The 25,798-nt window shown below is 45.4% G+C and overlaps 1 protein-coding gene across 1 annotated transcript in view; it reads left to right on the forward strand.

Moving 5' to 3' along the window:
• Itih6 (inter-alpha-trypsin inhibitor heavy chain family member 6) overlaps positions 1-24,448 on the forward strand; it is a 29,522-nt gene extending 5,074 nt beyond the window's left edge. Inside the window, 15 exon segments of the mRNA XM_032890451.1 lie at positions 4,560-4,670; positions 7,084-7,366; positions 10,015-10,066; positions 10,069-10,114; positions 10,116-10,140; positions 12,977-13,093; positions 14,628-14,799; positions 15,339-16,495; positions 16,498-17,226; positions 17,228-17,390; positions 19,144-19,236; positions 20,592-20,627; positions 20,836-20,949; positions 22,429-22,806; positions 24,099-24,448. Of these exon segments, the coding sequence (XP_032746342.1) occupies positions 4,560-4,670; positions 7,084-7,366; positions 10,015-10,066; positions 10,069-10,114; positions 10,116-10,140; positions 12,977-13,093; positions 14,628-14,799; positions 15,339-16,495; positions 16,498-17,226; positions 17,228-17,390; positions 19,144-19,236; positions 20,592-20,627; positions 20,836-20,949; positions 22,429-22,806; positions 24,099-24,310 (3,688 nt within the window). The 3' untranslated portion in view covers positions 24,311-24,448.
• The last annotated feature ends 1,350 nt before the right edge of the window (positions 24,449-25,798 follow it).

The following is a 25,798-nucleotide window of genomic DNA, read 5'->3' on the forward strand; positions in this document are numbered from 1 at the left end:
ACATTACGCAAGGTATACGTGTATTACATGGATATCATTAGGACGTACTCTAATCCCACTCATCTCCACATCCCTGCTGACCTGCCCTCTGCACCCAAAAGAAAAAAGTCTGCATCGTGGAAGCTGTAGTGTGTGACAGTGTGTCCCATACTATAACCTTTGGTCCACACTTCTTTGCTTGAAAATGTTCATTGCAATGAGTCGTTGGTCTGTTTCGAGGTCTCTGGCTTCTGCTACACTATCAATACTGGATCCTCACTGGGACTCCTCTCGGATATCCTGTTGTTGCCCTGTGTCATGGAGATCCTGCAGTGTTGGATCTGTGGGACCAGCCCCTTCACGTGCTCCAACAGTTCATAGATGGGGTAGATGTTGGGATGGTAACAACTCAATCCCATGGATCTGGGCCTGGGAGGTAGCTGAGTTGGTCAGCCAGCCAGCTCTCCCACACCCACACCATCTGACAAACTCTCCAGCACTGCCCTGGGCTAGCTCATCCAATGCCTGTAGGAGCCAGCAAGGGGCAGAGCCAGCTCTCCCACTCTCATGCCTTCGGCACTAGCTCACATCAGGGACAGCTCTAATGTGCTACCTAGGCAAAGTACACGACCCAGTCTCCTGAAGGTTGCAGCCAGTAAAGGGCAGTACCATGACTATTTAAACATGAGTATGGGGGATTAAACCCAGGTCTTTATACTTGCAAGGTAAGCATTTTACCTTATATACTTTCATGTATAACTTAAAACTATTTTTAATTTTTAAAATTATAGAGAGATAGAGGCAAGAATATTAAGTTCACTTTTGAGCTTCAGAGTAAGCCCTGCTCAAACAAAAACAAAAAAGTGAAGCATTTTTAAAAAAGGCAGGGAAAACATGCTACATAGTGTGTTCAAGGCCAGCCTAAGCTTTATAGTGAAACCCTGTCTCAAAAAGCTATTGCTTTTGAGTCTACATAGTAAGTTCAGGCCAGCCAATGGAAGACCCTGTGTCAAATAAACAAAGATTAATAGATACTTCTATTGCTATTAGATCAATCTATAAAGAGCAAGAGCTTTAAAATGGAGCCCAGTTAGTAGGTGTGGTAAATAGTTTTTTTGTTAACTTGACATAAACTAGACACATCTGGGAACATGGAACCTCAACTGAGAAAATGCCTCCACCACATTGGCCTATTAGCACGGATGTGGGTCATTTTCTTGATTCATGATTGGTATGAAAGGGCCCAGGCCTTTGTGGTTGGTGCCATCCCTAAGATGGTGGTCCTGGGTTCTATAAGAAAAGCAGACTGAGCAAGCAGTGGGGAGCAAACCAATAAGCAGCACCCCTCCATGGCTCTGCATTAGCCCTGCCTCCAGGTTCCAGCCCTGTTTGAATTCCTGTCCTGACCTCCCTTCATGATTGCAATCTTTAAACTAAAATAAACTCTGACCCTTCCCAAGTCGCATTTGTTCGTGGCATTTATCACAAAACAGAAGGCAAACTAAAACAGAAATTGGTACCAGGTTCATGGGGTATTTCTGTGACAGAGCTGGCCATGTTGTTTGGGGGAGGAGATTGTCAAAGAGTTTGGAATTTTGAACTGGAAAAGGTATTGAGCGCTGAGAGCTTAATGGGCGGTTCTTTGGGAGCATGGAAAATAAGAGTCTTGAGAGCAGTGTGGATGATAGAGACCTGGATTGCCTCCTAGGGAATAAATGTTTTATCGGGCTATTCTGACATTTTGAATTGCGAAGTTTTGATTTCTAGTCACTGAAACTGAGCCTGAAAATCAACTACGATTAACAAGAAACCAGTATCACTAAAGTGAAAACATTGCTTTCCTGGGACAGTGAATGCTAGCTAGCTGGGGCTAAAGAATCAATGGTGCTTAATAAGAGACCAGCATCACTGAGGTGAAATCGTGTGGGAAGTATTTCCTTGGAGTCAGCACACAGAAGCTGTGCTCCAGAGGTGGCCAGGGTTGTACCTCATGCTGGCACCTGAACTTGGTAGTGAGAGTCACCCACGTGGTGCTAGATTTGAAGGCCTAAAGGAGTCATGGAGAGCAGCTGAGGCTTGGCACTGTGAGAAGCCAGGAGAGGCCATTGACAAAGATGAAACTGTTATGGTGCAGACCCAGTATATTGGAGGTGCCAGGAATATAGGAAGACAAAGACAGTGGCAAGCGTGGTGTGGAACTGGCCTGAGCCTAAGAGACCAGCTTTGTGTACTGCAAATGGCAAAGTTGCAGAAGTGGAGCTGCCCATTCCTGGGCACCTCAGTGCCCCAGAGTTTATGAGTGAATCCCAGATGTTGGACTTTTTACACTGTTGGAGTTTGACTTTGCTTCGATTGTAATTGTGTGCTACCTAGTTCTTCCCTCTTGGGACAATAAGTAGGCATTTTTTTTTATGAGAGCTCATACTTAGGGACTTGGGGTTTTTAGAAAGACTTTGGATGTCTTAAAGAAGCTGAACATTTTTTAAGTCTGAATTTTTTAGACTGTGACACTTTTAAAGTTGGTCTATGTTATATATTGTTATATTAGCACGAGATCTTGGGGATAAACAAGAAAGGAAAGATTATGGTTTAATAATGATGTGTTTGTGTGCCATATTGCATAGGGGTCACTTGCAGTAGTTTTTTTGTTTTTTTTTGTTTGTTTGTTTGTTTGTTTGTTTTTGTCAATTTGATGCAAGCTACAGTCATCTTGGAAGAGGGAACCTCATTTAAGAAAATGCCCCCAACAAGTTAGCCTGTAGGCAAGTGGCAAGCATGTAAGAGTATGTTCTCAATTAGTGATTGATGGGGGAGGGTTCACTCATCCCATTGTGGGTGGTGTCATCTCTAAGCTGGTAGTGATGGGCTCATTAAGAAAGCAGGCTGAACAAGCCATAAGGAGCAAGCCAGTCAGCAGCACACCTCCATGTCTCTGCATCAGTTCCTGCCTCCAGGTTCCTGCCCTTCTTGAATTCCTGCTCTCACTGCATTTATTGATGGAGCATGACCTGAGATTTGTAAGCTGAAATTAGACCATGTTCTTTCACTTTCATCATTTCTTCATTGTCTGTAGTTCTTTGTATAAGGCCTTTCCTCCTTCCATGTTAAAATATCTGCTGGTTTCTTCCTTGCTCAGGTCATGTTTAGCCATATTGTTGAGACTTCATGGGTATAGCATCTCTGACACCCTAGGGGACACAATCTTACAACAAACTTCATGTTCCTCTAGCTCTTACAATCTTTCCATCTCCTCTTCTGCAATGATCCCTGAGCCTTAGGTGTAGGAGTTGTGTTGTAGATATACCAGCTGGGAACTGGCTGCACAACTCTGCATTTTGATTGGTTTTGGTTTTCTGTAATGGTTATTTCTTGCCAAGAGAAGTTTCCTGGATGAGGGGACAGAACTATACTTCTATGTTGATATAAGGATAAATGTTTAGATTGTGTTTAGAGTTATGCTGGCTTAGTAAAGTGGCAATTATATGTTCTCCTCCAAGATCCATGATTTCATTAGCCTTGGTGGTTTTCTAGTGGTCATTGTTGTGGGTCATAGGAATCCTAGCGGGGTAGGAGTACTGGTTGCTTCCCTCCTTGAGAAACTTGTAGGGTACAATCTAGTACATTTAGGGAAGGATCATTCAGGTCAGAGATCCAGTTCATGTTCTTTGAGCCCTGTGTCACCAACAATTACTTTTATTAATTGGATATTTTATTTATTTACATTTCAAATGTCCCACTTCCCGGTCTCCCCTCCACAAAACCCCCATCCCATCCCCCTTCCCTTTGCCTCTAAAGTGCTCACAGACAGGAGCCTAGTATGGCTGTCTTCTGAAAGGCTCTGCCAGCATCTGACTATACAGATGCAGATACTCACAGCCAACCATCAGACTGAGCCTGGGAACCCCAATGAAAGAGTTACTGACAATTTTTAACCATTTATACCATTCACAATATTATTTACTTAATGTGCTTTCTTTAAAAAGACACACTTTTTAGATTGTTATTCATATCCCAAGCAGCAGTGCCTATGAGTTAATTAAAGTGTGTGTGTGTGTGTGTGTGTGTGTGGGTGTTATGTGTATCTCATTAAATTGCCTATCTTGGCCTGGAACTCACTGTATAGCCCAGAGGAACCTTGAATTTGTCATCTAAGTGCTGTGATTCTATGTCTGCATCACCATGCTTAGTTTGATGTGTTTTATTTAAAAATAAACGTTATAGCAAATATCCAGCAATTACAATAAAAACGTTCAACTATGTTACATCTAAAATGTTCGTATGTAAAAGGCAAACATTCATCAATGCTTTAAGAAACACAAAACAGTAATGCAACCATGGTGTCCCACATGGTGTGTGGTCTCTCTTTTCCCAGTTGACAAACAGACTTCAGGAGAACATCATCACACCTTTTATCTCACTCTCACTGCCAGTTATTGTTCCCACATTATTTTGAGTTTAATGACACTGTTTTTTTCTTTCTTTTCCCATCCCTTTTCTTCTCCCTTTTATTACAGCCTGGTTTTGACCACCATTTTTCTTTGTCTGACTTCACTATCCCTTCTTTTCCTCTGCCCCATCAGGACCATCGACAATAAAATCTATGTTGCAGAAATCAAGGAAAAACACCAGGCAAAAAAAATGTATGAGAAAGCCTATCAGCAAGGAAAGACGGCTGCTCATGTGGGTGTCAGGTAGGGTGCCAACTCATCTGGAATAATTAACTCATCTTAGCTGTGTGACCAGGAAAGATATACCTTCTCTCTGTGCCTCATACTCTCCCTCTGTAAAATGAAAAAAAAAAAAGATTTCTACTTCATAGGATTTACATCACGATTACGTGAGTCAGTAAAAACCAAAGCCTATAACAATAGATGTTTAATAAGAGGGGGGGTTACTTCCCTAATTCTAGCTTCTGCTAGCAAGATGAAACTTATTGATGCTTTGGGGGAAGATTATATACATGTGAATTTTTCTCTCCTCTTTTTATTTTTACTTTTAATAAGAAATTTTATTTATTTATTTATTTATTTATTTAATGAGAATCCATATGCATGCAATGTAATTTGATCTTATCCAACCCTCATACATGCCTTTAATTCATCCCCCTCCTAACTTCGTATCATTTCCTTTTTTTCTTTATAATGGTCTGTGTTCTGTTAGCAAATGGGCGTGGGGCCACTCACTGGAGCATGGCAATCTACCAGTGACTACATCTTCCAAATAAAGGTGACTGTCCCTCCCCCACAGAAACCATTAACTAGCTCTTCAGTGAAGAGTAGGATCTCATGGGCCCTTCTTCCCATTCATGCTAGGGTTTTGGTTGGCTTCATCTTGTGCAGGTCCTGTTCAGGTAGAGCCACCATGAGTTCATGAGTACAAAAGCCATGTGTTGTAGAGAGAAAATATTATCCCTTGCCATTCTTTAGGTTTTGCATTCTTTCTGATCCCTATCCCATGATATTACCTGAGCATCAGATTGGGTGCCATAGATGTCTTATTTAGGACTAATTCACTTATTCTCAGCATTTTTATCAGTTTTGAGTCTCTTAACTAACCAAAAAGAAGATTTCTGGTCAAAGATGAGGCCATTTTCACATGTCCACTGAGTAAAGCACTACTAGTGGGTTCTTTCTTAGGGCCTTGACCTCCTTAGCCATAGACTTTTTTGACTAGGTTTTTTGATACCAGGCATGAAATTCTTCCTGTGAAGCATGCCTCAACATTCACACCACTACCGCACATCTTGCCTGGTAAGCAGATACTGTAGTATGCTACGTACAGCTCTGAGAAAGACGATTGATGTATCTTCTCCCTAAGCAGCCTAGATAATATCTTCCAGCTAGTTAGCAGGGAGTTTTCTTGATCAGTTCAAGATTGATTCTTCTATTTCCTGCAACCAAAGTGTGCGACATCTTCAGCAACAGGGTTTACCTGTCTTTCTAAAGTGGGTAACACAGAAAAATGGTAATGGCCTATGTTATTTGGAGGCTTCTGAGGCCTCCTTGAACAACAACTCCCAAGAAGGTAAGTCACAGGACACATTAGAATTTTAGTTTTATAACACATGACTTCTGGGAGTAGCATTCCACCTATCAAGGGTAGGGTGCCTCCATTAAAACTCCTTTAAAAATGATATTTTAAATTGACTAACAAAGTCATAGCTCTCCATAAGGCTTTTTCATACATTGTTAATTTTGGTTAACCCATACCCCATAACCTCATTTGCCCTATACTCCAATTCTCATCAGCATTTAAAACTTTAGACACCAGTATTCCCCCCTAGTCCTTCATACTATGTATTTCTACTCAACCCCTTAAGGCCTCTTGCTCCTCCCCCACATTCTTGGGCCTTTTCTGACTTCCTGAATTCTTCAGACACTTTAAATTAAACATGGATATCTACAAATTTGAAGTTAGGATCTCCATGCGAGAGGTAAATGCTATTTGTCATTCTTGCCCGGGTTAACAGGTGAGATTTGTCTAGATTGACTCATTTCTTTTTTTTTTTTTTTTTGTATTTCAAAAGAGAAAGACATTTATTCATAATAAGTGGACAAAACATTAAAATGTACAGCTAAGTATAGCTAGGTTCAAAAGAATTAAATCTTTCAGTAGACTCATTTCTTAAATGAGTTCTGTTCATCTGGTATAAGTATTATCATTTTTATGGATTCCTCTCAGCTTCTAAGAGAGTTTTATCTTATAGGAATGAATACATTAGATTTTGGCCATATAAACAAGCTGAGTTTAACACAGGGATCAGGTGGGTTTAGGGAACTATTTAAAGGTAGAAAGAAATTGTTTGCATACATTGAAAACCCTTTTATTAAATCTGATTTCAGATTTTTATGAACCCCATTTCCATAAGGGAGAGAGCTACCTTTGAGATCATTTTCCAGGTAGAATGTTCAGGAGAGGGGATGAGGAAAGAAGAGAGGTCGCTGAGTAGATGCCGGCATGATTGACTGTGGCCCAGAGACTTATTTGAGACCTGATCAGATCCAATTGGTCAAGGGTGAGGGTTAGCATAAGCATGCTATCTAACTGTTCCCTACACCACAGGAAATCCAACACCCTTCCTGTTCATTTCTACTTCTTGCCCAGGGACCAGGAATCAGAAAAATTTCGAATCTCTACCAGGCTGGCAGCAGGTGCAAAGGTAACCTTTGCCCTGGCCTATGAAGAACTGCTACAGCGACACCAAGGCCAGTACCAGTTGGTGGTAAGCCTGAGGCCTGGACAGTTGGTGAGGAAGCTGAACGTAGAAATCACTGTGTCTGAAAGGACGGGCATCGCCTATGTGCACATACCTCCACTGAGGCCCTGCCAAGTGTGTTCCAACAACCAGACAAGTATGTGGGCAGATGAGATGCCAAAGACAATGCTAGTCTTTAAATGGAGGTCTTGGATATTCTGTGGGACAGTAATATCCCTCTACCAATTTCCTTCTCAAATCAGAGACAAGGGGGCTTGCTTAGGGTTCAAGATATTGGGAGTTCCATATCTGCCCAATTCTTGAAGTTAAGATGAACTTGGCTTGGAATAGAAGCTTCTGAAAGTACAGAATCAATTATTAAAAATTATTAACAAACATGTCATGGTAGCACATGGCTTTAATCTCAGCTATCAGGAGACAGAAGCTGGTACCCCTGTGAGTTCAAGACCAGCTTAATCTATATAGTGATCAACCTGAGCTAAACAGTGTGACTTTATTTTTTCAAAAAGAAAGAAAGACAGAAAGGAAGAAGTAATGTTTGACAGGTAGATCATGAAGTACTTTATTAACAATGTTGAAGGATGTAGAAGCCATGGGGAAGGAGTCCTGCTTTTCCCTAAATGACCACAAAGAGAGGAAGAAAACCAGAGAGGCAGGGCAGTTAATTCTGGGATGTCATGCAGAACAGAAAAGCATCTTGATGAATAGGCTTACTGCCAGGTCCTCTGTAGGAATAGAAGAGGAGAACTGACTACAGTGCAATCTGGATGTAATCTTAAGGAAACACAGAATTCAGTACCTCATTCTCCTAGAGCCTTGTGCAATAGGCTTGGGTTAGGGCCACAAATCTCCATATTTAACGAGGCTCAAATGAACTTTATATCAAGCCAAGAAGGGGGGAGCACTAAGCCAATTTAAACACTTTCCTGAGAGATGAGTGAATGGAAACAGGGAAGTTATATAGCCGAAGAGGCTGTCCTTGCAGAGATTTTCAGCACTAGAGGGTCTAGCTGATGGGAACCTGCCCAACCAGAAATACAGCACGGTGCAAGCTGGCTTCAGACTACAGATTGACTCTGCCATAAGATTGGCCTGTATGTTTCCCTTTGTTAAACAGTCAAATGAAAGACAGAACATCTATGACCTAGGACCACAAGGACAGGTTGATTTTCCAGATCTGAGAAAGGAGACTAGGCCTTTGCTCATGCCAGGTGATCACTCTCCCACGCAAAGTTGTATGCTGGCTTAGTTGGGGTATCTATTGCTGTGAAGAGAGGCTATAACAAATTCATAAAGGAAAACTTTTCATTGGGGCTGGCGTACAGTTTTAGAGGTTGAGTCCATCATCACAACAACAGGAAGCACGGTGGGGGTGCAGGTAACATGGTATTAGGCTTGAGGTCAGAGTTTACACCTTGATCGGAAGGAGGCAGAAATGAAAGACACATTAGATCTAGATTGAGAACCAGAGCTCTCAAACGCCTCCCCCAGTGACACACATCACCCAAGAAGGCCTTACTATTCCAACTGGGCTAAACTCTAAGAGTGTCACTTTCCTCACGGACAATCATTCAAAAATCTAATCAATGGAGTCGTTGTTACTCAGCCACCTCATGCCCTGAGACCCACTGCAAGACAGGACAGCATTCTTCCTTCACGTGACATGGAGCGTCCTAATGAAGAATCCTGGTGGTGGTGGTGGTAAGAGTTCCCTTCCTTTGACACTCTCAAAGCTCAAGGTGTGCTTCCTTAAGGACACAGTGAATACCTAGGACAGCCCACAACTATCCAGGAGCCACTGGCACCCCTGTGCTGTGGCTATAGAGACTAGAACTCACAGAAAGTCAACCGTGGCCCAGGCACAAAGGGGCACTATGAGGGACCTGGGCCCAGGGGCAGCTGAATCTAGCAGCCTGCATGCTTGAGTCCCAAGCTATAAATGGCAGCTCCCTCCCCTTCTCTTAAAGGTTAAACAGAGGATAGAAGTAGTCCTGTGGATAAACAAAACAAAAGGCCTGGAAGGAAGGAAGCCCAGGGAATGTATGTGACCAGGCTCTCCAGACCAGGGCTCAGTTTGCCTAAGCTTCCTGACAGCTGGAGCAAGAAGGGGGAGGGAGCTGAATTCCCAAGTCTCTCTTTCTGGAGAAGGGGAGGCTCTGGGACTTTTCTGTGGACACTTGTCTTGGACTAAAATTCAGAGGAGTTGATCTTGTGACAGTTGGGCAAATGCACAGATCCAAAGTTGCCATGATTTCAGAGACTTTGGAAGAGCTCATTGGAGGGCACCATTCCTGAGTGACAGGGGGAAGAGAGAGCCCAGGGTCTCTCAGAGAGAGCCCTGCTAGCCTCTCCCTGTCTCACAGCAGGAAGGGAGCCCAGCCCCTGCCCTGTCTGCCTCTCTGTCCTCTCACCCACCACTACATTGGTCTCAGGAGGAGGCGACTCCCTGTGGAGCTGGGGCCTGAGAGTCCTGCAGACAGGCCTTAGGTGGGGTGGGAGGAGGTGAGGCAGGGAGGCTGGTGAAGAACTGACCCCTATCTCATGGTGCTGGGAGCTGAGGGAGGCTAGGGTCTGGTAGACAGGGTGTGATAATGAAGGTGAGTAGCAGACCAGGGTCGGTGGACAGAGTGTCAGTGGGGCAACAGGAAGGGCATACTAGACAAGAGGAGCAGCCTGGGTGTCAGGGGTTCCAGGTCTCAACCTCCCATATGTTGCCTCTGTTACTGTTCTCATCCATGAATTTCTCTGCTGAGCCCTCCATGCCACCTACAGAATGCCCATGCAGGTGAGGGGATCTGCCTCATGCCCAGGATACAGAGGAAGAGACCTGTGTCCCATCACCTTCTCCCCCAACACTGCAAGAGCAGTCTGCTTCCAATCAGGAATCATGGCCGACTTCACCGCCCACTATGATGTGGTCACAAGACATCATTGGAGATGTGCAGGTACTTGACCTCTAGAACTGCAAGTTCTTAGACACCGGTCACTGGGGCCAGAGCCATGCTCTAGGATGTGGAGATGTCCCCTGTGTATTCCTAGAGATGTTTGAGCTGCTGCATCAGGGTCAGGCATGTGGCTTCCTCCTTGGGAACCATGCACACACTACACAGTGGGAGACACAGAACTGGAGGACTTGAACAGGGCCCTGAAACAGAGCCACCGAGTTGCCTTGTCAGTAAGCAGCTCCTTTGCAGAGCAAGGTTTTGCCTTTGCACTTGGGCCACATGCTTTCTGTATAAATCTCCCTATCTGCTTGTCCTTGACCTTATTGTCTGGTTGACTACTGAACCCTCCCTTGTTCCCCACCCTGAGGGCCCTTTCCTGCACAGGAGTGTGTCAACTCTTGCCTGAAAGACTTAGAGGAGAAGGGGGGCTTCTGTGCTCCAAGAGATCATAGCAGCTCTGGGACCCAAGACCCCAGGCTTGCTCTGGGTTAGCCAAAGCCTGGGAAGTCAGCTCCCAGGAGGTCCTTTCCTGCCTCCCTTGCAATGCTCCCTCACAGAGCACCCTCTGAAAGGCCCCAAGCCACCAAACCCCTTTCTCCACAACTTCCTGAGCCAGTCCACAGGGGCAGGAGCATTGATTTGTTCCAGGCTCACTGGGTAAATTCCTGAGGTGTCTCCCCTACCTCCTCTGCTGTTAAACTTGCTTGTCTACCCTGGGCCACTGGTAACCCACTTCCTGTCTTCATTCCTCCCATATGTGAGACACAGTTCTCCCTCTGCCCCACCCCATACATTGCTGGGAGCAAGCCTGCTCCATCATCCCAATCTTGACACATCCACCGCAAACTACTCAGGCCCTGGGCCCAACTCAGTGGCCCTGAAACCTCAAAAGGATCAGTCTCAGCGCCCAATGTCTCCCAGGTATTACTAGAACCAGAGAGATCCTCATGGTCATCAGAGATCACATAAACCATAGGTGCTAAAGCTAAGCAGCATGTGAAGTGGTACAGGCAAGGAGGAGTGTTAGGGATGGTCTTCCTAAAAAGCTGACATGGAAAAGCCCTGTGGCAATAGTGAATTGATCTTACACCTGGAGTGAAAGGGAAAGGCAGAGGGTTCTGTGTATGGGGCGTGCCTATGCCATCTGAAGGCAAGGACACAGATGAGAGTCGTGGGTAGTTGTGACAAGGTAAAGAGACAGAGGAAGGCATGTACTAAGACAAGGAATCTGAGAGTGACAAGTCCACACTGTAAATATGGCTGGTTTGAGGTTTAAGGGCCCAGGCAGCCCTGGACTGTTTGCAGATGAAAGCAGGGAGGTGGGGTGGTCACGTGGCAAGAAGGCCAGGCTGACTCAGCTCCTGTGGGAAGGAGTCCTGGTGCTGTGTGGTCTCCACAGAGGAAGCAGAGGGCTGCTGGTGGGGACAGCAAAGGTCTTCTGGGTCCTCAAGCAGGAGCTCCCTGAGGTCTCTAATTCTTCATGTGGCCAGAGTGGGACACAGGGAAGGGCAGGGTTTTATGGCCTCAGTGGTCCCTGTAAGGGCTCAGTAATGGACGGGAGGAAGCAAGTCCTCAGGAGAATGTGCCCACCTAGCACTCAGAGCAGCTTCAGCAGGCCTGACCTTACCTTACACACCAAATTTAGGATGAACCCCGTTCTTGAGCACTTGAACCTCTGCAATCAAAGGTGGCTTTACAGAAGCCTGTGTGTGATTTGTTTACTTCTGAGTTCTCCTGGGCTGACAGCATGGCGTGATTCACTGTGGGGCTGGGGGGCTGCTGGACAGTCTTCTATCCAGGACACAGGCTATCATAGGAACTGTTTTAGAATCGGGTCCAGACACTGGTGGCACATTCTGCTCCCCACCTATACCAGGTACCTGGAGCCCTCAAGATTTCTGCTCTTGGCTTGGCAGGGACAGGGCGGAATTTACTTAGTTTCCTTGGGGAAACAGGACAGGAGCAAGGATTGTGGGGGACAGGCCTCCCCCATTCCATGTGTGAATTAACTCAGAGGCAGGGATGGAGGAAAAGCATTTCCTCTTCCCATTCCTCTCCTCTGGAGAAGAAGGGATTCAGTGTGTGACTGAGAGCACACAGCAGCAAACACTGCCTTTCCAGGCAGCCCAGGAGGCCTTCCTGGGCCTCAAGTTGTGGGGCAGCCCAGGCCCCTGGCTGGAGGACACTGGTCCTGAGGGGCTCCTGCCCATCCTTCTCTTCCCTCCACTGACCCAGCCCTCGGGCTCTGCAGAGAGGGAAAGATGGGAGTGGGGCAGGGGACCAACAGCCAATCACAGCAGGACAGCCAAGGCATCTGCACCTGGTGCAACCAATCCCCTCTGCACACACAGCTCTGTTGCCTCTGCTTCCTCCTCCCCCTCTGCTCTGCCCAGCAACAGCAGAAAGGAGAGTTTAGGAGGAGAAGGAGGCCCCTGTTCCAGCCCTGAGAGCAATGAGCTGGGCCCCTGGCTCACTCTGTCGAGGGAGTTAAACAATACTTTCCCGTTCCTGGAGCCCAGACAAACGTCCCTGAGGACCTCAGCCTGTGCGCCAGGCTGCCTCGTGGACAGGAACTCACATATTCCAAAGATGCTGACTTGTAGGCCTGGGCCCCTGGCTTGTCTTCTTCACTCTGCTGCTCTGGGCAAGGCTCCTCGGATGAAAGTCTGCAGAGTATCAGTTCAGTTACAGTGCAGATAAACACAGAGCCAACAGATAAGTAGGGGAGAGTGTGCTGCCTGGGAAGGAAAGAGCAGGGCATCATGCAGGAGAGGGAGAGGGGGCTGATTCAGGTTATCCCTCACTATGCTTCTTGCCTCCCCTTCTTTTCATCCAGGTCTATGGTGGCTATTTTATTCATTACTTTGCCCCCAGAGGCCTCCAGCCAGTAGAGAAGAATGTGGTGTTTGTTATTGATGTGAGTGGCTCCATGTTTGGAACTAAGTTGCAACAGGTAACAAGGACTTTGCTTACTGTCTCTGAAATCTATAACTATCTCCCCTTTTGATGCTGTAAAATGTTAGTGCTTTTTAAAAAATGCCTGCCACTCTTTTTCTTAAAGAAGACTTCACATAATAACCCAGGCTTGCCTCAATCTCATATATAGCTGATTATGACCTTGACCTTTTGATCGTCTTGCCTCCACCTTCTGAGTGCTGGAATTCTAGTTATGCATAAGGATGTCCAGTTTATGCAGTGCTGGATATTATATATAGGGCTTCATGAATGCTACCAAACTGTGTCCTAAGTGAGCTATATTTCCAGCCCTTACCACCTCTCAGTGTTTGATTTGTGTCTCCATCAACCAACAGCTATGTGACCCTGAGCCAATGACTCTTTCTACCTTAGTGAGGCTCTGTGCCATTACCTGGAAATAGGAATATTAGTGCCTTTTCCAGTATGTTCTGAAACACCTGTATGTGCTGATACAGCTAAAGTTTTCAACCATGTCTGGAACACTGAGGTGTCCTATAAATGGTACCTAATACTGGACTCTCCATGCTATGGGATCTCCTATATGCCTAGCTCCATGTTAAATATTGTCATGGGGAAAAGAGAGAGGGAAGAAGAAGCATTCTGAGTCTCGCTCTGAGAGTATTTGATATGTGGCTGGAGAGTGAATATATTCCATATCAGAGTGTTAATGAACAGTCTGGAGTAAAAGACTGCCTAGGGGGAGATGAATAAATTCAGATAGCCCAAGAAAGTGCTTTCTAGAGAATGGGCACATGAAAGGCCATTGAAGATGTGAATAAATAAAGGAGATATGGTGTGCTTTCTACAGAGCACGAGAGCCAAGCTATGAACTTAAAATGGAATCTTGATTATCCCGGGGTTATTGAGAACATAACCCTGGAGGAGACAGAGGGGCGTGAGAATCAGCAACAGATCTCAGTGGAAATTAAGTAGGTGTAAGCCAGGCAGCTAGGTGTACAGCTCCACAATCATAGGGTTAGCTAGATTGAAATCATTCAGCCCAAGATCATGCAGTCAGAGACCACTGACCATACAGACCAAATAGCCCTGTGAAGAACAGAACCAGAAACTTTGAGAGTGAAGCTGTCACAGTGATCGATCTATCGTTTATTTGTTCTGTCTTCTAGGACAGTCTATGTATCACAGGCTTACAATTCACAGCCTTTCAGCTTCACCCTCCTGAGTGCTGTTCACAAGCATGCATCACCATACAGGCGATGGAAATTTCTTGGTGATCATCTCAAATTCTGTACTATCTAATAACAATAACTACTGGCCACATGTGGTAATTGAACACCTAAATGTGGCTTTTTAATTAAGAACCACTTTTTTTTCTGTAATGAACAGGGAACCTCTAGGTCTCCCATAAAGCCCAATAAACATTTCGCCTGACATCCTCAACTCACAGAAAGGCAAGGTCAAAAGGGTTAAAAAAAAAAGCTTAAGTGTCTTGTGGATAGAGCCTTTCAAGTTCATGGGGCTCTGTTCTTTTTGTCACCCTTTTCCCGCAGACTAAAAAGGCCATGGACAAGATCCTCAGTGATCTGCAAACCAGTGACTCCTTCAACATCATCACCTTTTCTGACATAGTTAACATCTGGAAAGCTGAAGGTTCAATCCAGGCCACTGTCCAGAATATCCATAATGCCAAAAACTACGTGAGTCGCATGGAAGCAAATGGTTGTAAGTGTTACAGTTTATTTCCAAGCATTTGCCCTTGTTCTCACTTTTGTTCAATCCTGTTCCAAATAATCAGTTCTCCCAGATCTACTGTCTCTGTCATCTAAGCCATCTTTTCCCCTGGTTCTGTATTTGGGTGGCTGTCATCTGCCTAGAGAATGAAACAATCCTGCCTCCCTTCCGCCCTCCCCACTCCCCACCCTGGGAAAAGAATGATCTGAAACGGGGGTGATAAAAAAACAAGGACATGGGGTTGGGGATTTAGCTCAGTGGTAGAGCGTTGCCGAGAAATCATAAGGCCTGGGTTGATCCCGCCTCCGGAAAAAAAAAAAAAAAAAAAAAAAACAAAAAACCAAGGACATATGGGCCCCACTATCAGGTCACGTGAGTTAGGGCGAGCGTGAAGGAGTTAGGGTGGATAAGCAGTGGGAACAGCACAGGGTGAGAAAAGATAACATGGGAAGGATGAGCCTCGGAGTGTGTCTCTAGTAGGGGTAAGAAATGGCCTGAGAACGTGGTCTCACAGTCTGCTCCCCGATTAGGGACGGACATCAATGCAGCTCTGCTGGCAGCTGCTTCAGTGCTGAACCATAGCAACCGGGAGCCTGGAAAGGGCCGTGGTGTGGGGCAGATTCCTCTTATCATGTTCCTGACAGATGGGGAGCCCACAGCCGGTGAGACGACTCCCAGTGTGATCCTGTCAAACGTCCGTCAGGCACTGGCCCACAGGGTATCTCTTTTCAGCTTGGCCTTTGGAGATGACGCTGACTTCTCACTGCTACGTCGTTTGTCCCTGGAGAACCAGGGAGAAGCAAGACGCATATACGAGGATGCTGATGCAGCCCTGCAACTAGAGGGCCTCTATGCGGAGATTTCCAGGCCTCTACTAGCAGATGTGCACCTAGACTACCTGGGTGGCTTGGTTGGGGCCTCCTCTAGGGCCCGTTTCCCTAACTATTTTTGTGGCTCAGAGCTGGTGGTGGCTGGCAAGGTGCAGCCAGGTGAGCAGGAACTGGGCATCCACTTGGCAGCCCGTGGCCCAAATGGTCATCTTCTTGTGGCCCACCATAATGAAGAGGCCACCAACAGCAGCCAGAAAGCCTTTGGTTGCCCAGGGAAACCTGCCCTCAATGTGGCCCACTTTATCCGCCGCCTGTGGGCCTATGTCACTATTGGTGAGCTGCTAAAGGCACGCTTCCAAGCCAGGGACACCACAACTCGCCGTCTGCTGGCTGCCAAAGCCCTCAACCTATCTCTTGAATACAACTTTGTCACAGCTCTGACTTCACTGGTTGTGGTGCACCTCGAGAAGACCAACGAGGAAGCCATGACCCAGCCATCCACTACAGCCAAGACAAGCACAGTCACACCCTCATCCAGCAACAGGCTTGGACTAGGAGCAGGCACAGCTCAACCAGCCTCAGTTCTCAAGGTCTCTTCCAAATCGAGACCCACAAAACCAACCTTAACTATTACTTCCCCTACAATGAAGGTGCCCAGTTCCAAGGAGCTAGGGACACTGGGTCATTGGTCTAATAGCCTAACAACTTTAGTACAACCAAAGCCCCAAACTCCAGCCCAAGATTCTAGTACCTTGGCACTGCCAACTTTGAAGATGAAACCTCTTGCCCATGTGCCTTCAAGTTCCAATGACCCATTGCCTCAGAAGCCCAGTTCAACACACCAGAATCCTAGCATCCATCACTGGTTAATTCTAGGACACATACTCTGCCTTTGAATCCTGTGAGCCCTGCCCAGCCCAAAGGTGGCACCATGAAACATTTTAATCCACTTACTCCTTTCAAACTCCCTGCTTCATCAGATGCCCACCCTTCACCAGATGCCCCATCATACCTCCAACCTGTATCTCAGGAACCTATATTACAGTCACCCCAAAACGTGCCACAGCCCAAATCTACCCCCACATTTCAGATACCCAAACACCCATTACACCTCAACTCCACGGATCTTACTCCCAAGACTCCCCCAAATTTACCACACCCTAAACCAGGGAATTTACCCAAGTCTCCTAAAATCCCTTCATCTCATAAACCTAGTGTCTCATCTCTCCAAACTTCACCTCCCTTACTACTTTCCAAGTCCCGAACACCAACTCCCTATAGCACCCAAATCCCATTACCTGCCAGACCCAGGCTACTAGTTCCTCAGAGCCTCAGCACATTCTCAACGATACTCTCTAGTTCCACAAGTTCCAGCAGTACTGTGGCTACCTCTATTCCTGGGGAACCTCTCCCTTCTCCCTTTACCCCTACTCTGACCTCTCTGCTGCCCACTGCAAGACACTGGCATCAGCAAGACCCGCTGCTAGGACCCAAGAGCACCAGGCAAGTTCTGGGACCGTCTCTGCCAGGGATTCCAATAATGACCCTACCCAACAGCTCTGCTCCTATGCCAAGAGGCAGCTCCCCTAAACCTCCCAATCTTGCTGCCTTCCAGCACTCTCCCAGAAGCCATCAGTCTTCACCTTCTCCCAGAGAAGCTTCAGCTGCTGTCAGAGTCAGTGGAAGAGTCCAAGTTCATGGAGTCCCTGAACCCACCAGTCTTCTATACCTTCCTCACTCCTGACAAAGATGGTGAGTGTTGCTGGCAAGAGGCCAGTCCAGAGTGGAGGAGGTGCACATGGAGAGAGCAGGAGCTGAGAGTAGATGAAGTATGCATGGATTCTAGTAATGATCCAGAAGCTTCCTTGGTTGCTTTGAGACTTTGGACTAGTTGACATTTCTAGACCTCTGTACCTATGCACAGAATTAGAGGCTTTGGCAAATAAGACTGGAAAGGCTAAACAGAAGCAAACTGGCCCAACTTGACATTTGTCTCGTTGAAAAAGAGAATGGTTGCTGACTCCCAAGCACGGGAGGAATGTGGTGGTATAAATTGGAGCATCACTAGGTAAGGCAAGTCTTCTTGTTCTGCGCTCTGTGAAGAGCCCCACTTAATAAATTTTATGGAAAATACTGGCAATTTCCATTACACTTCCCAAAGACTATTAAGTACTATTCTCCAGCTTTCCCTATGTACAGGTACGTGGTACTCTCTTCATATCATGTGTCTAACATAGCACTTAATATCCCACAAGAAACGATTGTTATATGCATTTTATACACAGGGAAACTGAAGCACAGAGAAGTGAAACAACTTGTTTAATGTCACACAGCTAGTCAGAGGCTAAAACCCAGACATTCTGGTCCCCCAAAGAAATGGGTTTCTGCCAACCCACTAGATTGCTTTCTTGAAAGAAGGGGAATCTCTTCTTGTGTTACTTTATAGCACTTTATAGCACAGCATTAGAAAAAGCTAAGGGCAGCAATAATTCACAGGGACATGATTTTAGGCAACATCTTTGTCATACCTTGTCCCTCATGTCCCCCAATATCCAATCCACCTCTGCATCCTGGTGCTTGTATCTCTATTTTATTCCCCAAATCTTCCCACGAACTCAACTGCCACCATTACAAATCAAACTCTACTATTGTACCTACATTAACTGCTTCTGCCTCCTCACAAGTTTCCTTGTTTGTGACAAACAATGCCATGCCCCCTTTCCTACATAGTGCTCCTCTAGGATTTACCATTACTCCTGAAATAAACTTCAAAGTTTTCTTTATGGCCTGCAAGATCCTACATGATGAGCTCTGTACCATGGCTGACCTCACCTTCTCCCACATTCCCACCCATCCTCTGAACTCTAGACTCTGGTTTCTTCCTCACTCCTCCCACTGGGCCTTCCCCAGTCATCACTCAGGTACTTCTGATTACTACTTTTCCTCGATGCTCGCCTGGCCTGCCCTTTCCTATAGTCCTCATTCCTTCCCTACTCCTACCTCTCCCGCCTGTGCCTTGGACCAACTTCCTTGCCTGCCTTCTTCCACAGGCCACTTCAGGCATGTATGACAACCTTGATCAGTCCATGTTTTATTTTGTATAGCATCTACCACCACTGATAATCATAACTATGCTATTTTGCCAGGTGAGAAACCACATCCATCTTTCTCACCATCATATCCCGATGCCTAAGCAATGCCTGGATGAATGAATGAGTGAATGAACAGACTAATGTATAGATGCTGTGAGAAACCAAATTTGGTTTGAACTTGAAAAAAAGGCTGCATGAATATAGATGTAACAGGTCAATTTTGGTAGCCACTGGGGAATCTCCCAGTTAGAAGGAAAGAATGAGCAGACATGCAGGTTCCATAGAACCCCAGCACTTGGGAGACTGCAGCAGTAGAGTCAGTAGTTGGAGGCAAGCCTAGGCTGCACAGTGATATTGCTCGTCTTCTCTTTGACCCAGGCGTGGGAAGGATTCATTTGATTTGTGTTTGGCAGGAAGTCCACACTGGGATGGTAATTCTGAGAGGATCCAGGGAGTTGCTGAACATCACATGGACTCTAAGGAAAGTTCTAAGGAGCTGGTAAAAGGTAAGCAAGGGGCTCTTCTGGCCAACACTCCTCTAAGCCCTTGTTTCTACTCAGTGGCATCTGGAACTCTCATCGACAGTGTGGGAGCAGTTTAAAACAACACTTATTGGAGAATGGGTTTTCTCTGATGCAGTATCACTGAGAATATCAGCCAAGCATTAGGGCAAGTCTGATGCTTATGATAAACTCAATGTTTTTGTAGACTTTTTGTTTGTCTGGACAGTTTATCTTATTCGTCTCACTTGGTTTGATTTTCATTATTACAATTTTCTGCTTCTTGTGTTTTTGTGTTTGTTTCTTTGCTTTTGAGAGAGACAAAGACAGAGAGACAGAGAGACAGAGACAGAGACAGACACACAGAGGGAGACAGAGAGAGACAGAGAGACAGAGACAGGGACAGAGAGAGAGACAGAGACAGGGACAGAGACAGAGGTGGGGCATAAAATCAGGCATGTAGGGAGGTGAAAATGTTCTTGGAGGAATTGGAAAGGGGACACATGATCAAAACATATACTTTATTCAATAAAAAAAAGACAACACTCATCCCCTTCTTCCACGTTCTCCTGATGTAACAGCCTACTGCAACATGGGTAATTTATAAAGGAGAGAGTTTTATTCATCTCATAAGTCTGGATTCTGGTCTGCTTGAGTGGCTACATGCCTTGAGCCTCTCCTTGGTGGTAGGAATGCTGCAGAATCTCAAAGCAGTGAGGGGCATCACTCAGCAAGGCAGAGCAAGACAGCCAAAGGGGGCGGGTAAAGAACATTGCTCTCTAATAATCCATCAATCCATCAGTTGATCTGGTCTTGAAGGATAACTGAAAATTGACTTGAGTAAGAAAAAAATAAGAGGAAAACATTCCAAATGGTTAAAAACAAACAAACAAACAAACAAACAAAACAGAAAGGAGCAAACAATGAGCAGGCACTCATAGCAACTATCAGTTCAGGGTCAAGTGTGATGCTCATGTGTGATCCCAACACGCTGGTGGTTAAGGGAAGGAGGATTAGAAGTTCAAGTCTAGGGGTTGGGGATTTAGCTCAGTGGTAGAGCGCTTGCCTAGCAAGCGCAAGGCCCTGTTCGGTCCCCAGCTCAAAAAAAAAAAAAAAAAAAGTCTAGCCTGGGAGACATATATATAAAACATGGCTCAAAGAACAAACAATAGCAAATAAGTCAGTTCACTGGGATAGGATAAAACATAAAGAAAAAAATTGGAGAAACAAATTTCAGAAAAGATTTAAATACTGAGCTCAGGAACTTGGTTCCTACCTAAGTCCCAGAAGCTGGAGGGTGGCAGGGTTATTGGGGATGTTAAATCAGTTCCTTACTAATTCATGTCCTCAATCCTTTGCAGGCACATGGCCAGGCATCTTCACCTTCTCGTCCTCTGGTAATCCATTCGCCCCCATCCCTTGAGCACTGGAACTGATACTGGGTGCTCTTTCTCTCCCCCCTCCTTTCCTTCCTCCCTCCTCCTCTCCTTCTCCCCCCTCTCCCTCACTCTTGGAAAATAGACATAGCCTTTTTTCATTCCCCCTCTTCTCTTTTCTCCCATTTCTTCAAGACTCATAACTTCAGAGTTATCTCCTGCCTTACAGTGGATGGGGACCCCCACTTTGTGATTCACATTCCTTACTCAGACGAGAAGATCTGCTTCACGTTGGATGGGCGCCCAGGGGACCTCCTAAAGCTCATAGAGGACCCCAAGGCAGGTGAGAATCCCAAAACTCCATTCCACACAAGATCACAGCTGAGTGTTCTCATGTCAACAACCTTAGACATTTATCACTTTATTATATGTATCTTATAGTAGAGTATAAAATCATGACATATCCAAGGCAGTACTTTATAAGGTGAGTTTGTGTTGGCTTACAGTTCTGGGAGGCCTCAGAGCTTCTAGAGTATGTATATACATACATGTAATATATGTATATATTATGTGTATAATACACACATATATATAAGTATTTCTATTATAATGTATGAACTATGTATTTATATACCTTATAACATAAATTTATAATTATATATAGTACCTTATAATATATAGTAATATATAAGAATGCATATGAAAACAAACATATGACTCACAGACATCTGTAACTCCAGTTCCAGGGGATCTAACACCCTCTTCTGACCTTCATGGGCACCAGGCATGCATATGATGCACATACATACATTGAGTAAAAACATATATAATATATAAATACACATAAATAATATATAAATAAATACACATGAATAGCGTAAAATAAATCTAAACCAGGCATAGTGATATACCCTCTTAATTATAGCACTCAGGAGACAGAACTAGGAGGATTCTTTATGAGTTCAAGGCCAGCCTGGTCTACATAGTGAGTACCAAGACAGCCAGAGCTACATAGTAAGATGCTGTCTCAAAAATTAATTAACGGATTAATTTTAAAAGTGAAAACAAGCACACTCATAAAACCAAGATAGTCAGAGATACATACCAGGACATGTGGTAAATTATTTTGACATTCTGTATACTCATAAATATGCCAATGTGTACCACAGAGTAACCCGTACACATCAACAATTCAGACATAGAAGTTCTGATGCCTCCAGATTCATCCCAATCCCCAGGAATCAAATACAGAGAGACAGCACATATTCTCTGTCCCATCAGACACATGAAATGTACTAGTGTACCGAAATAGTCACCTGACGCACACTGACATGCTCCTAGATGCATGCATGCTGACACTTTACACGTGTTAGCATATCCTGCAAACAACCAGGCACACAAAATCTACATTACCACACCAAGACATAGAATACCCACATATCCAGAGGCACATATGATCATACAATCAAAAGTGCATATTGAAACATGCCATCTTCTTCAAATATGTAAATGCACTGACTTTCCCAGAGATACTCATCAGAATACAACCAAATACACAGACTTACACAGCAGTGGGCAAGCATTCACATATACATGCAAATAACCACATTAGGGTAAGCATGTGCATACATACTACATGCCCTCCTTACACAGCTCAGGGCAGACCATGGTGAAAGCATTTCCACATAAGAGCTAACATTCTAACCATAAATGTGAATGACATCATCTAGACCCTGAGACCTCACACTTGCCTGGGCTTTAGGTTACCATGGGCACACTGTAGTGAAATCCTATACTCTAGGCCTGCATTTCTCCCTTACAGGGCTGCATGTGAGTGGGCGGTTACTTGGAGCACCATCAAGACCAGGTCATAAGGACCAGACCCGGACATACTTCCATATCATCACAATCACTTCAGAAAAACCCCGGGCATATACCATTACAATAAGTCGCAGTTCTATATCTGTGCGAGGTGAGGGCACCTTGAACTTACCCTGGGACCAACCTGCCCTGGTGAAGAAACCCCAGCTGGAGCTCCATGTGGCTTCTGCAACCCGTCTCACCCTCCGCCTTGGGCCCCACCTCAACTTCCTCATCCTTCGTCACCAGTACAGACACCCCAGCACACTACAGCTACCCCATTTGGGGTTCTATGTGGCCAATGGCTCAGGCCTCAGCTCCTCAGCCCATGGCCTAATGGGTAAGTGCTGCTGAGGCAGAGGAAGCAGGGTATACCAGTCCTAACAGAAATCTCTTTTCTTTTTCTTTTCTTCCTATTTTTGTGTATATGAATATTTTGTCTGCATATATGCTTGTGCACCACTTGTATTCTGGGTAGCCCTGGAGGCCAAAAGAGGGCCTCAGTTTCCTTGAAACTAGAGTTAAAGAACTTTATAGGTCTATGTGGCTACTGGCAAGCAAACTCTGGACCTCAGCAATGAAAGAAAATGCTTTTAACCTCGGAGCCTCCTCCCCGGCCCAGAAACCTTCTTTAGAATGAAGGTCTAGCGGGCCGCTCACATTCATTAATTCCAACTTGAAAGGGAAAGAGACAGAGACAGATATAGAAGAGTGCTTACAGGGAGGGAGGAGCGAGTGCAAGACAGTGAGATGCACAGAAAGCTAGAGTAACCCAGGGTAGAAATATTTTCCCAACCTCAGAGCTCCTTTTCTGGCCTCAGTGGGAGAGGATGAGCCTAGTCCTGCAGTGACTTGATATAGTGGGTGGGTTGGGGGAGGGGGAGAGTAATGGTGCTGATACCTAGATGAGAGCTCCCCCTCCCCCTTCTCAAAGGAGAAGAGGAGGGAGGAATGGGGGGAAGGATCTGCATGAGGTGGTACTGGGAGGAGAGAGGGGGCTGATATTGGGATATAAAGTGAATGAATAAAGTTAATAAAAATTAAAAACAACAACAGAAAAAGAAAGACCTCTGTGACAAGGGAGGGCATTGCATCTGGCAGGCAAGCAAGAGTGTACAAGAAAGGAATGGTGATAGCAGGAGCTAGAGCTGGCGTGACCAAGCTGAATGTCAAGGTGAGGAATTTGACCTTCTCTCAGAGGATTCATGAAAGGCTCTAAACAGGGAAGAGACATAGCAAGGTCTTGGTGTTTTAAAGCACCATCTGAATTGTTAGGCTCCTGTGAAAGTGAACTGTAAGCCCTAGACTATAAATCAGAAGACCCCAGAAGCACCTGAGGCCAGTAATAATAGGTTGAATAGACATCTTCACCTCCCCTGTAGCTTCTTGAACCTCTTCTTCCCCTGTATCTTCCTGTTTCCTCCAGGCCCAGCTGATCTCTTTTTCTCTGCTATCTTGACTCTCCACTCCACACCACACCCCTGTCCCATCTGACTTATTCATGCTTTCCCCAGTGTCTAGCCTCTCCCCTCCTGTAGATCTGACACTCTAACCCTGACACTTTTCCTTCTAGAGTCCCTGCTCACAGGCCTCCCTAGAGATCTAATTGGCAATACATCTTCTCTCCCTCAGGACAGTTTCAACACACAGACATCCGGCTGGTAACAGGACCTGCTGGGTCTTATTTACAGAAGCCCCATGGCCTGGACGTGCCAGTGGTACTAGGCAAGAGACTGCTGAAAGAGTCGCCAAGGCTACTTCCCCGCTGGACTTCATGCTGGCTGGTGAAACGCTCCCATGTGGAACAACTGCTGGGTCAGCCCTACCTTGCCTATGTTCTGTGATGGCTCCTGAACCCAGAGATCCAGAGGCTATGGCATGGAGTCAGCCATGGCACAGGCCTGGGTACATGAGGGTGCACATAAGGGATACGTACGCATGTGCTAAGGGCAAATATACCAGGATACGAAAAGATACACAAAGCTGGACAGACTTTGGCCCTAAAAGCTTTAGTATTCTTTTGCCTAGTTTATAGTCTCTGTTACAAATTTGCATGATCCCTAGAAGTGATTTTTAGTCATTGAGAATTTCACACATGTATATAGTATATTTTGATCATAGCAAGCCCCCTATTCCTCCTTCTATTTCACCCACAATCCCCCATCTCCCCTTCAACATCCCCCTCCCAACTTCATCTTCTCTTTTCATAGTTCACTGACTGTCGTTCTTAAAACCCAAACCTCACTGAGTGACTTAGAATTTCCCTAATAAGCTGTGATCGCTGGACTTCTGTATGTATTCATCCTTCTGTGTGGGGCATGCTTCCTTTGCTCTATCTAGGTAAACTCACTTCATTTTTCAAGTCTTACTCATCACTTCCCCTAGAAGGCACTCCCTGGCCCCCCCATGAGGTTGAATTTGGTGCCTGCTTAAAGTCCTCTCCAAGCTCACAGCATTTTTGATACTGTGTGATAATCATGTTTGCTCATCTGGATCCCAGCGGAAACTGTGAGATCCCAGAGAGCAAGAATCTATTGTGATTCCTCTTCATAGCCACAGATCACGGCCCATGGCATGCGCTTAATAAATATTTGTAGAATAATTGAATGGACAAAAATAAGCATGAAATAGCAGTAGGCAACATGCATGCATGCAACCAAAGACATAGTTCACATGCAGAAAAGATGCACAAAAATACAAAAATGAGAATACAGTGAAGAGGAGACATGGACAGCTGCACATGGGGCCATATGACTATAATCTCATCATTGGGAAGACTGAGGCAGGAAGATGGCTGCAATTTCAAGATATGTCTGAGCTATATAGTGAGTTTGAGGCTAACATGAGCTCTAATGCAAGGCCCTGTCTCAAACAACAACAGCAACAACAAAAAAGGAACCATAGACATAAAAACACAAAGACATGCAAAGGACAGGTGTCAGAGTGACTTTATCAGAGACAAAAACATATGCTTTCTTGTTGGGGGTTCTACGTTCCCATGTCTCTGAGTTACCATCCCTTCACAGAGATACAAAGGGATTTTAATAAAAAAGGATCACTTTGAACCAAACATGTGATTTCACATGTGAAGAACTGAGAAATAGCAACATACATAATAATACACACAGAGATTCAGACTGGGGGGGGGAGGGACTAAGATCACAGAGATACAATAATACAAAGACAACCAGGAAGACACTGGTCAGGATCACAGTCCCCAAAAACCAAGGTCAAAAATGTAGAATCTTGGAAAGACACTGGCACTCTGTCAGGCCAGGGGGAGATGACATGACAGTACAGAGGGGCAAAGCCACAGATGTGCAACTCCGGAA

Source organism: Rattus rattus, chromosome X (assembly GCF_011064425.1).
Source record: "Rattus rattus isolate New Zealand chromosome X, Rrattus_CSIRO_v1, whole genome shotgun sequence".
NCBI classification, from domain to species: domain Eukaryota; kingdom Metazoa; phylum Chordata; class Mammalia; order Rodentia; family Muridae; genus Rattus; species Rattus rattus.